Raw genomic sequence first — 12,921 nt, 5'->3', positions numbered from 1 at the left:
CGCCGCGCTCCCCCCGTTCCCCCCGCAGCGCCCGGGCAGGAAGTCTGTGGTTTCCTCCTGGCGCCGTGCCCAGGCACATCCCTGGGGTGCCCCCGAGCCACCCCCACCCCGACTGCTCCAGCCAGGGCCGCAGGGGCTGCTCCTTCGGCCTCGCAGACACGGGGACGGGCAGCTCCCAGCCCCCGTCATGCCCCTGTCATGCACACGGCCGCTCTGCACCGAGCCCCACGGGCACGGGGTGACATCAGTGACATGACCTCACATCCTTCCTACTGCCAAAGCTGTGTGTTCGTGGGTTATACTGACGGTGACCTCACACTCTCCTACTTCTGCTGCCGTGTGCTCATGAGTGGTACTGACAGTGACCTCACGTCCCTCCTGCTGCCACCACCGTGTGCTCAGGGGTTACAGTGACCATGACCTCACACCCTCCTGCTGCTGCTGCTGCGTGCTCAGGAGTCCCGCTGTCACATGTGTGTGTGTGTTGTGTACAGGCTTCTGATGACGATGGTTCTTCCAAAAAGCCATATTGGGGTGGGGTCCAAGTATTATTTTCATGGCATCAGAAGCGGCCACACAAGCCATATGCCTGCTCCTTGCCCAAAAGCTACACAGGCAGCGGTGAAATCACAAGAGCGACATTCACAAGCCACGTTCCTGCTCCTGGCCTATCAGGTATTCAGACACCAATGACCTCACAGACACCTACATAAACTACTGCTTGGCTCCCAACCTGTCATCTACTCAGGCACCCGTGACACCACAACACCCTACACCACCCATGTTCCTGCTCCTGCCCTACCAGGTACGCGGGCAGCAGTGACTTCACCAGCTCCTACACAACCCATGGGCCTCTTCCTGGCCTGTCAGCTGAGCGGTCACAGGTGACCTTGCAAACACCTACACAAGATGGGGGCTTAGTCCCGGCCTACCAGCTTCTCAGGCACATGGGACCTCAAAACACCCAGCACAAGACATGTTTCTCCTGGGCTCCTCAGGCACCAGTGACATCGCAGAGACATCCACAAGCCAGGTGACAGCTCCTGGCCTCTCGTCTGCGCAGGCACCAGTGACCTCCAGGCACCTACACAAGCTGTGCACCTGGGCCTGCCTTATCAGCTACTCAGCCAAGAGTGACATCACAAGGACAAGCCCGAGCCATGTGTCTCCTATCAGCTACACCAGCACCAGTGACCTCACCAGCCCCTACAGGAGCCCTGGCCTTGCTCCTGCTCTATCAGCTACTCAGGCACCAGAGACCTGACCCCCACGTCTCCCCCTGCTTGCTGTCTGCTCACCTCTGAGATACGACTCCTCACAAGCTCCTGCACAGACCAGAAGCCTCCTCTTGGCCTGTTGGCTACTCAGGCAGCAGCTCCTCACAAGCACATACCAACCTATTTGCTGCGTGCTCGTCTTTTGGGGGGACCCAAGCCAGTACTGACCCCCCTCTCCGTCACTTGCTCACCCCTCCTAGAAGGCGGCCGTAGCCCCTGGGCATGTTCCAGCATGTCTGTGCCCCACCACCTTTCGGGCACCCCTCCGCCCTCTTGAATTCCCCCCAGCCCACCCTGTCAGGGCTTGTTCTACAGCCTGGTAAAGTGGGGGACCCCCACCCGGCCTTTTCCTTCTGCTTCCGTTCACATTTAAACTCTAATTCTTCACTACACTAAATCTTATTGAAGAAGGATTTATTCAATTCAAAATGACAATTCAAATTTACAAATATACAAAATTTTCAATTCAAAATTATTAATTTAATTTCTATACCTTTATTAATGTTGACCTAGATCAAAATGTATATACATATCTATATATATATATAAGTAGTGTATCTACTTATAAATGAATAAATAAATTTATGAATAGAATTATACACTTCCTTTCATAGATACATTCCTCTAGGTGTATATATTGCCTACCAATCTTATAGTTTTATATCCAAGCACTTCTGGGCCAAAGGAGGCAGGCAGCCAATCCCAGGGGCTGTGTTCCTCTAAAGAAGTTGCCATGGTCAGTGGCCCAGCTGAAGTGCCTCTGTACCAACGCACGCAGCCTGCGGAACAAAGAGGAGGAGCTGAGCACCCTTGTGCAGCTGGAATCCTCACGGCTGGGGTTTGCTACAGGCCACCCGAGCAAGAGGAGCCTTTTGACGAAGCGTTCTTACTTCACCTCCAGGAAGCACCACACTCAGAGGCTGAGATCTACTGGGGGACTCCAGTCACCCTGGCAGCTGCTGGAAGAGCATCCCATGAAGCTGTAAGCAGTGCAGGAGACTCATGGAGTGTGTTGACGAAGGGATTGAGAGCAGCCCTGCAGAGAAGGGCGTGAGGATGCTGGGGCTGGAGTAACTGAACATGAGCTGGCAATGTGTGCTTGCAGCCCCGAACCATTTTGTGATTCTATGATGCGATGTCTCTATGACCTACACACAAGGAAGCACATGCCAGTGGTGTTTACCAAAGGAATTTTACTCAAAACGTGAAGTGATCTCAATAAGCTGAGTTTCCCACAACAGGACATTCCTAGGAGTAGCTGCTGGCACTTGTGCTCCCTCAAATTCATCTCATCGCACACATGAAATGTGTATTCCTAAGTCTGTGATGCATGAACAAACTTCTGATGCAGTCATTTTGTGTCCCTCCATGGAGGGACAGACCAGCTCTCTGAGCTGAGGTGAGTGGCTGCTGCTGCAGCTGTGAGGGGCTGGTTGGTGACGATTACCCTGGGGCAGGTTCCCCGGGGTGTCCAGGGACCGTGGCACAGAGCAGGTCCTGCTCTGCTGGTCCTTCCTGTCTCTCCAGAAGGCCTGGCTGTGTGAGAACACTGCTGTGTGCACCCAGCCTTCGCACTCACACAGCTGAGCTCTGCACTGGTGTTTTCCTCTCCCGAGCACTTCCCAGCTCAGCCCAGGTAAAGCCAAAGCTGCGTGTGTAAGCAAAGCAAAATAAAGCCTTCATTCACTGCTTGATTTTCTGCTGCTGCCTTTATTTTGTTTCAAGTCTGGAGGGAGTCTGGCTTCTCATGTACGTCTCATCATTGGGATGCTAAAAATGTGAGCTTATGAATAATATTATCACAAGCCTAAAATAAGAGGTAGAGAGAAAAAGAGAAACAGTGAAAGAGAGAAAGAGAGAAAAGAAAGCAAGTAATATCGGAAGGAAAAAAGAAGGAACGAAAGAAAGGAAGAAAGAAGGAACGAAAGAAAGGAAGAAAGAAAGAAAGAAAGAAAGAAAGAAAGAAAGAAAGAAAGAAAGAAAGAAAGAAAGAAAGAAAGAAAGAAAGAAAGAAAGAAAGAAAGAAAAGAAAGAAAGAAACTACCAAAGAAAGCACGTAAAAAGGTTATGAACAAAAGGTCGTCCTGCTATTTTCTGTGAATATGCTGGGAGTCGTAGGAGAAAGACAGTTACCTCAGTGAGGGTGAAATAGAGTATATTGCAACAGTTTAGTCAGGGCATCCCTGAGCTCCTGCTTCCTCATGCTGTAGATGAGGGGGTTCACTGCTGGAGGCACCACCGAGTACAGAAATGACAGCACTAGGTCTAGATCTGTGGAGGAGATGGAGGTGGGCTTCAGGTAGGCAAACATGCCAAAAATGATAAAGAGAGAGACCACGGCCAGGTGAGGGAGGCATGTGGAAAACGCTTTGTGCCGTCCCTCCCCAGAGGGGATACTCAGCACGGCCCTGAATATCTGCACATAGGACACCACAATGAAAACAAAACACAGAAAAGCAAAAAAGGCACCAAACACAATAAGCCCAACTTCCCTGAGGTAGTCTGAGTCTGAGCAGGAGAGCTTGAGGATCTGGGGGATTTCACAGAAGAACTGGTCTAGGCCATTGCCTTGGCAGAGAGGTATTGAAAATGTATTGGCCGTGTGCAGGAGAGCATGGAGAAAGCCACTGCCCCAGGCAGCTGCTGCCATGTGGACACAAGCTCTGCTGCCCTGGAGGGACCCATAGTGCAGGGGTTTGCAGATGGCAACGTAGCGGTCATAGGCCATGACTGTCAGAAGATAAAACTCTGCTGACATCAAGAAGGCAAAGAAAAAGACCTGGGAAACACATCCTGAGAAGGAGATGGCCCTGGTGTCCCAGAGGGAATTGGCCATGGCTTTGGGCAGAGTGGTGGAGATGCAGCCCAGGTCGAGGAGGGAGATGTTGAGGAGGAAGAAGTACATGGGGGTGTGGAGGCGGTGGTCACAGGCTACGGCAGTGATGATGAGGCCATTGCCCAGGAGGGCAGCCAGGTAGATGCCCAGGAAGAGCCAGAAGTGCAAGAGCTGCAGCTCCCGCGTGTCTGCGAATGCCAGGAGGAGGAAGTGGGTGATGGAGCTGCCGTTGGACATCGCATCCCTTTGTTCCCGAGGTACTGCCAAAGGAGGAAAGCACACTCACAAGTCAGGACAGCTCTGAGCAAATCTCTTCCCATTGCCTGCCCTTCCAAACCCAAGCTGCAGAAACACACTTTGCCTGTGTCCTTTTTTGCGGGAGCTTTCTGCATTGCCCTTGTTGGAGCTCTCATTGTTGCTGGCCAAGTGTGCCGTGAGGAGCAGAGCTCTGCTTGTGGACACCCAAGGAGTCATCCCTGCTCCACAGCAGCGGGGATTGGGGAAAGGGGTTACAGCTTCTGCCATTCACTAGTTACCTCATCTGTAATCCACTTGTAACGCAGAGGAGCTGCTCAGCATATTCCTGCAGGAAAACCTCAAGGAAACTCCTGGGTGTCCTCAAACTGCAGTGACGTGAGCAGAGCCAGCTCACTCCTCAGCCTTGTTGGGTGGGAAAGACAACGCAGCTCTTCACTCACTGCCCCCCGACCCCCTGCAGAGAGATAGGGAGAAGAGGGAGAAAAAGGAATAAAAATCTCATGGGTTGAGATAGAGACAGTTTGCTAGACCAGTAACGGGAAAGAAACTAACAATCATTGCAAAAGAATATAGGAAACCAGGAGTGATGCAGTACAATTGCTTACCCCCCGATGCCCATCCCGAGCAGCGAACAGAGATTCCTGCCACCCGGCCAACCCCCATTTCTGTACTGAGCAGGACCAGCCCAAGGTATTTTATTGACCTCTCTGGTGGTTTTGATGCTGAGTTCATGAAGCTCAGACCCAGGGGAAGCTGATGAAACCTCTCCAGACGTCAACATCAGATGTAATTTTGAAAGTTTCTTGGAGCGTTAATGGGTCCTATGGAGGACCATTAGTGCCAAAGGCTCCTGGGGGCTCATTCGTTGTAAAACTGGAGGCAGTGAGGGCACGTAGGCAAAGGCAATGGAGAGGTGTCTCTGACGCTGGCTAATGCTGAATGTGTGAGAGGAAGGCAAAGGGCCAAGCCCTGGCCTCCAGCCCCTGGGAAGGGAGATCCTGCCCCACAAGCACAGCTCAGGGCTCTTGCTGGGGCATTGTGATGGGAGGACGTGCAATGCCAAGGGCAGAAAGACAGAATGATGGCTCCCGGGTGGGGAAGAGGAGGCGCTAAGGCCCTAGTGCTGTAAGCATAAGGTGTCTTCTGGTAGCCTTGGTGGCACAGACGACAGCCACAGCCAAGAGGAGAAAGACATAAGCACTGTTGGGGGCTTTCAGCCTTGCCAACTCCCTTGATCGTCTCCACCCCTGGCTGTGCTATGGTGTCCCACATCTGCTCCTCTTCCCCTGCAGGCTGCAGACATCCCCCCTGCTTCCCTGTCTTGCTCTCCCCTCAGCATCTCACTGCCTTTACTCATCTCTCTCCATCGTCCTTGGCTGTTCCTGAAACACAACGCCTTGGGCTGATCCCAACTCCCTCTGGGTGATCTGATGCAGCACAGCGCTGCCCTTGCAGTGGCATTTCTTTCTCCTGGTGTCCAGTCTCCACCTCCCAAGCTGCCCTTTGTTGCATTATTTCTTTCTCCTGCTGTTTCCCACCAAAGAAAAGCTCCATTGTCTCTGAAACAACCCTCCAACCAGGTTCAGGCTATTCCAATAGTGCCCAGAGCCTCCCTGCCACTGGGCCAGAGAAGCCCAGGTCCCTCAGCCTCTCCACCAAGCACACGTGCACTGGGCCCTAAAGCCCATCTTGGCAGACCTCCTCTGGACACTCTCCAGGTCCTCTCCACTTCTCCAAAATGGGGAGCCGCACACTGGGACACAGCTGTGTGCGTTGGGCCACAGCAGTGCTGAGTCAAAGGGGAAGGTGACTCAAGTTGCCTGGGGGGCACACGCTCCTCCTCCTGCAGCCCCGTAGGCAGCCGGCCTTGTTCATAGTGAGCGTGCACCACTGGCTCATGAGGCGTCCCTCAGGGTGCCCAGCCCCATCTCCGCAGGGTCACTGCTCAGCACATCAGGTCCCAGCCTGTCCTGCTGCATTGGGGTTATTCTTCCCCGGGATGCAGGACTGGCCACTTCTCCTTGAAAGACTTCAAGACATTTCTGTTGGCCAAATCCCAGCGTTTCTCCAGCTGCCCCTGGACTCAAGCTCCATTTGGTCAGCTGCTAATGTTTGTGTGCAGATGGTCACCCTGATGCTTGCTCCCCAGGGCTCGGTATTGGGGCCAGTTCACTTTAAGATCTTTATCAATGATCTGGACGAGGGGATCGAGTGCACCCTCAGTAAGTTTGCAGATGACACCAAGTTGGGTGGGAGTGTCGACCTGCTTAAGGGTAGAAAGGCATTGTAGAGGGATCTGGTGAGTCTGGATTGATGGTCCAAGGCCAGTGGTATGAGGTTCAACAAGGCCACGTGCTGGGTCCTGCACTTGGGTCACACCAACCCCATGCAGCGTTACAAGCCTGGGGAGGAGTGGCTGGAGAGCTGCCCTGCACGAAAGAACCTGGGGGTGTTGGTCAACTGCCGTCTGAATATGAGCCAGCAGTGTGCCCAGGTGGCCAAGGAGGCCAACAGCATCCTGGCCTGTATCAGGAACAGTGTGGTGAGCAGGAGTAGGGAAGTGATTGTCCCCCTGTCGGCACGGGTGAGGCCCCACCTGGAGTACTGTGTCCAGTTTTGGGCCCCTCACCACAAAAAAGACATTGAGGTGCTGGAGCAGGACCAGAGAAGGGCAACGGAGCTGGTGAGGGATCTGGAGAATAAACATTATGTGGAGCAGTTGAGACAGCTGGGATTGTTTAGCCTGGAGAAAAGGAGGCTGAGGGGAGACCTTCTTACTCTAAAACTCCCAGAAAGGAGTTTGTAGAGAGGTAGGGATCGGTCTCTTCTCCCAAGGAAGAGGCGATAGGACCAGAGGAAACGGCCTCAAGTTGTGCCAGGGGAGGTTTAGGCAGGATATTAGGAAAACTTTTTACACTGAGGGGGTTATTAAGCATTGGAACAGGCTGCCCAGGAAGTTTTCGAGGCACCATCCCTGGAGGTATTTAAAAGACGGACAGACATAGTGCTTAGAGATACGGTGTAGTGATGGCTTTTGTCAGAGGTAGGTTGATGGTTGGACTAGGTGATCTGAAAGGTCCCTTCCAACCAAGCAATTTGATGTTCCTCTTTTCCTTTCATGCCCTTTTCCACTCTTTTTCCACTCTCAAGTTCTTCTCTTGGATCATCCTCATCCCCTCCCATACAAAGAGCCAACTCTTTTTCACCGTTTCCTTGTTGGCCCTTCCCTTGGTGTTTCTGAGATGGTGCCAGTGGCACTTTCCACCTTCCTCATGACGTCCATTACACTAGTAACCCCTTTTCTTACCTCTGCTGTCCTACAGCTACTCAATTGTCTTGTTAGAGGAACCACGACTCAGCATGAGCCATCTGCACATGCAATTTAAATGCTGACGTGCTGGAGCTTCAGTGCACAGGGACCTTGACACACCTGGGGATGTGGCCAACAGAAACCTCCTCAAGTTTTTGAAGGAGAAGGGGCAAAGTGGGAGAGGACGAGGTGAGGAGTGAGTCTGAGGAGAGGGGCCTGGGCATTTTGAGGGATGCCATATGAGCCTCTGGTAAAGGCTCAGCACCATTAAGGCCGGCTGCATATGGGGTGGTGTTAGAAGGGATGTGGCCACCCAGACAAGGGGAGTTATTGTCCCCCTTGAATCAGGACTGGTGTGGCCACATCTGCCCTCATAGCATCCCAGAATGGTTTTGGTTTGAAGGGACTTTTAAAGATCATCCAGTCCAATCCCTGTTTTTTAGGGACATCTGCGATCACGATGCTCAAAGCCCTGCCCTACCTGACCCTGAACACCTCCAATGATGGGGAATCCACAACTTCTCTGGGCAACCTTTTCCAGTGTCTCACCACCCTCATTGTGAAAAATTTCCTCCCTATGTGCAGTCTAAATCTACCCTCCTTCAGTGTAAAGCCATTGCCCCTTGTCCTGTCATTACTGGCCCTGCTAAAATCTCTCTCTCTCTCCTCTATAAGCCTCCCTCATAGATTAAAAGGCCGTAAGAAGGTCTCCTTGGTGCTTTTTTGTTTCCACGTTCAACAACATCAACTCTCTCAGTTTCTCTTCCTAGGAGACGTCTTCCAGCCTTCCGATGATTTTTGGTGATCCTTCCCTTGACCCACTCTAGCAGTTCCAAGTTTTCTTGTGCTGGGTCCCCTAGAACTGGACACAGTGTTCCAGATGAAGTCATATGAGATTGGAGTAGAGACGGGGAATCCCCTCCCTCCACCTGCTGGCCACGCTTCTGTAGATGCAGCCCAGGCTATGATTGGCTTTCTGGGCTGCTGTCCTGGTTCCGGCAGGGATAGGGTTAATTCTCTCCAGGACACAGGCTGTTCTAACAGATGGAGCCCAGAGCCATGGATGAAATGAACTCAAGGGACACATTGGAGGGATGGCCCATAGACTAAGGGCACTATATCTGCATGAATATATACGTATATATGTACATGACAGGGGAAAGTGGTGGCAATTCATTGGAACCTGTAAGATGTGGGCATGGCATAGATGGTCTGGAATAAGGGGTGGATAATGTCCTGGTTGCGGCGGGGACAGGGTTACTTCTCCCCAGGACACAGGTATTCCATGCCATGTGAGCCATGCCCACCCTGAGCTGCCGGGGGAGGGGGCAGGACATCTCCGCTTGGAGCGGGCTGGGGTGTCCTGGGTCCGGTCGGGGAGCGGCGGGGGGGGGCGGTTCCGTAATCGTGTTTGTACATTCCTCTGTCCGTGTGATTGTTGTTGTTTTCTTGTTCCCTTTGCTGTTCTGTGAAACTGCCTTTGTCTCAACCCAAGAGTCTTGCCTTTTTTCTTCCGATTCTTCCCGTATTGGGAAGGCCCGAGCGAGCGGCACGTGGTTCTTTGTTGTCGTCTGAGGCTAAAACACACCATGGGAGCACTGGGACCATACTGGGAGCACTGGGAGTAACCAGAGAGTGATACTGGGAGCACTGGGAGGAGTGAGGGAGTCATACTGGAAGCACTGGGACATCACTGGGAGCACTGGGGGGAGTCAGGAAGTCATACTGGGAGCACTGGACAGCACTGCGAGCACTGGGGGGAGTCAGGGGGTCATACTGGGAGCACTGGGACCACACTGGGAGCACTGCGGGTAGTCAGGGTGTCGTACTGGGAGCACTGGGACAGCACTGGGTGAACCGGGGGGAGTCAGGAAGTCATACTGGGAGCACTGGGACCGCACTGGGAGCACGGGGGGGAGTCAGGAAGTCATACTGGGAGCACTGGGACAGCACTGGGAGCACTGGGGGGAGTCAGGGGTTCATACTGGGAGCACTGGGAAAGCACTGGGAGCACTTGGGGGAGTGAGAGGGTCATACTGGGAGCACAGGGACAGCACTGGGAACACTGGGCGGAGTCAGTGAGTCATACTGGGAGCAAGCACTGGGACAGAACTGGGAGCACTTTGGGGAGTCAGGGAGTCATACCAGGAGCACTGGGAGCAACCTGGGAGCACTGGGGGGAGTCAACGACTCATAATGGGAGTGCTGGGAGCGCACTGGGAGTACTGGGGGGAGTGAGGGAGTCATACTGGGAGAATTGGACCGCACTGGGAGCACTGGGACAGCACTGGGAGCCGTGGGGAGAGTCAGGGGGTCATACTGGGAACACTGGGAGCACTGGGTGGAGTCAGTAGGTCATACTGGGAGGACTGGGTCAGCACTGGGGGCACTGGAGGAGTCAGGGCGTCGAACTGGCAGGACTGGGAGCGCCCTGGGATCACTGGGGGGATTCAGGGAGTCACACTGGGAGAACTGGGACCGCACTGGGAGCACTGGGGGGAGTCAGCGAGTCAGACTGGGAGCACTGGGACTGAACTGGTGGCACTGGGTGGAGTCAGCGAGTCATACTGGGAGCACTGGAACCACACTGGGAACACTGGGGGGATCCCCGGGGGTCATACTGGGAGCACTGGGAAAGCACTGGAAATACTGGGGGGAGTCAGGAAGTCATACTGGGAGCACTGGGACCGAACTGGGAGCTCTGGAGGGAACCAGGGAGTCATACTGGGAGCACTGGGACCGCACTGGGAGTACTGGGTTGAGTAGTGGGGGTCATACTGGGAGCACTGGGAGCACCCTGGGAGCACTGGGGGGAGCGAGGGTGTTATACTGGGAGCACTGGGACAACACTGTGAGCACGGGGGGGAGTAAGGGGGTTGACCTGGGAGCACTGGGGGGAGTGAGGGAGTCATACTGGGAGCGCTGAGGGGAGTCAACGACTCATACTGGGAGCACTGGGACAGCACTGGGAGCACTGGGGGGAGTCAGGGGGTCATACTGGGAGCACTGGGACAGCACTGGGAGCACTGGAGGAGTCAGGGCGTCGAACTGGGAGGACGGGGAGCACTGCGGGGAGTCAGGGGGTCGTACTGGGAGCACTGGGACCGCTCTGGGATCGCTCTATGCTGGTCCATACTGGGATTATTGGCCCGTACTGGGATCACTGGTCCGCACCGGCCCGTACTCCATCTCCCATCATCCCCTGCGCCGGAAGTGGGCGCGGTTTCCGGCCGCGGTGGGCGTTGCCCTGTGGCGCGCGGCAGCATGGCGGAGCTGGGGTCGCCGCGGGAGGTCGCGCAGGTCGGTTGGCCCGGGGACACCCTGGGGACACCCTGGGGGGGGGACGGGACACCGCTGAGACTCTCCCGGGACCCCCCGGCCCCCACCCGCCCGTGGGCGGCCCCCGCTACCGGGTCGCGCTCATCGCTCGGTCCCCCCCCGCCATGTCCGCGTGATCCCGCACCCGCTTCCGGGTCCCGCCACGGTTCTGGGTCTCCCCCCCATCCGAGGGTGCCCCCCCACTTTCTGGCTGCGCCCCCCCGAATATCTGGGTGCCTCACCCCCATCTCTGTGTGCCCCCCCGAGTCTCTGGGTACCCCCTCCCCATCTCTGGCGTCCCCCTCCAGTTTCTGGGTGCCCCCCCATGGGTGACAGCCCCCCCAGTCTCTGGGCGACTCCTCCCATGGGTGCCCCCCCAGTCTCTGGGTGCCCTCCTCAACCCATGGGTACTGTCCCCCCGCAATGTCCGGGTGCCCCCCCTTGCCCAGGTGTCCTCTCTCATCTGGGTTTCACCACCACCACCCTCCCCCCGGGTGCCGCCACCCCTGGTTGCAGCCCCTCCCCCCACGCCCCCCCAGGAGGAGCTGCCACCCCACGCCCTCCCCCGGCTCTGTCCTTCCTGGTGCCCGAACCCGAGGACCTGGAGGACCTTGACACCTGCCACAAGGTGGGTGTGGGCACGGGGGGTGCAGGCAGGAGAGGGTCCAGGCAGGCGAGCGGCAGGCAGGAGGGGGTGCAGGCAGATGGTGGGGGCAGGCAGGACCTCCCCCCGACCTCCAGCTGTGGCAGGAGGAGCTGCAGCAGGAGCTGGAGTTCCTGGAGGTGGGGGAGGAGCACGTCAAGGAGGAGCAGAAGAACCTGAAGAAGGAGCTCCCATCCCTCCTGCTGCCACCCCTGTGTGCGCAGGGGTTACGGTGACCGTGACCTCGCACCCTCCTGCTGCTGCTGCTGCGTGGTCAGGAGTCCCGCTGTCACCCGCGTGTGTGTGCTGTGTCCGGGCTTCTGCTGACGATGGTTCTTCCAAAAACCCCATATTGGGGTGGGGTCCAAATACTATTTTAGTGGCATCATCTACTCAGGCACCCGTGACACCCCCCATGTTCCTGCTCCTGCCCTACCAGGTACGCGGGCAGCAGTGACCTCACCAGCTCCTACACAACCCATGGGCCTCTTCCTGGCCTGTCAGCTGAGCGGGACCTCACAAGTCCTTGATTTCCATTTTTATTAACTCATTCGTGTTACTCATCCCCTTTGTGTCCCAGAGCTCAAAATCCACCTTTTTGAGTGCAAGTTGAAGGTAAGTGTCCATTTAGTTTTAGGACCATCCCTACCCCACCCCAGAGGAGACCCCCCTCAGACCCATAGGGCCGCCCCATAGAGCTGCCCCAGCCCCACAGGGCCCCGCACCGTGATGGTGACCAGGATGGGTTTGGGGTTTGGGTGCAGGTTGGGGTCCAGGGAGAAGACGCAGAACTGCACTGGGGAGGTACGGGATTGTAGGAATGTGTCTGAGAGAAAATGGCCATGTGAGCCAGCCTCCCTGCTGTGAGAGATTAGATTAAGGGCAAAACAGGTGGTAGAAGATGGAATTAGTACATGGGAAAAATGGGACTGAGAAGGCAGAAAACATGTTGTGCTAATGACTAAGCGATTTACGACGCGAATTCTTGTAACCAATCTGATGTGTGAATGAACTGCATGCACCGCGCGTGGACAGTGTAACTGGCTAATCAGAAATAAGCGAATCATGTGTACAGCTACAACGCAGGGTATAAAAGATGATGATCTGTGCTTAATAAACGGCTTCTGTTGATTCACATTGGATCGTCTGGAGTCCAGTTATTTCTCCTCAGATGGTGACCCCGACGTGATCCCGATCGGCGCTTGGCTTGAGCAACGGAACGCGAGGGGCGGAAGACCCAGAAGGAGATCCACCGTCTGGAGGATGGCTCAGCTGGACT

General features: G+C 55.3%; 2 protein-coding genes across 2 annotated transcripts in view; both read right to left on the bottom strand.

Annotated features, from left to right (window-relative positions):
- The window catches only part of LOC141736976 (olfactory receptor 14A16-like), a 142,395-nt gene that overhangs the window by 72,533 nt on the left and 56,941 nt on the right, over positions 1-12,921 (bottom strand). The gene's annotated exons all lie outside the window — the stretch shown is intronic.
- LOC141736952 (olfactory receptor 14A16-like) lies at positions 2,820-4,350 on the bottom strand. The gene has a single exon (XM_074571624.1). It carries the CDS (start codon positions 4,348-4,350, stop codon positions 3,412-3,414), a length of 939 nt encoding a protein of 312 aa, XP_074427725.1. The 3' UTR covers positions 2,820-3,411.

The sequence above is a fragment of the Larus michahellis genome, unplaced genomic scaffold (assembly GCF_964199755.1).
Source record: "Larus michahellis unplaced genomic scaffold, bLarMic1.1 SCAFFOLD_78, whole genome shotgun sequence".
Classification (NCBI taxonomy): domain Eukaryota; kingdom Metazoa; phylum Chordata; class Aves; order Charadriiformes; family Laridae; genus Larus; species Larus michahellis.
This window is presented reverse-complemented; position numbering and strand designations above follow the sequence as displayed.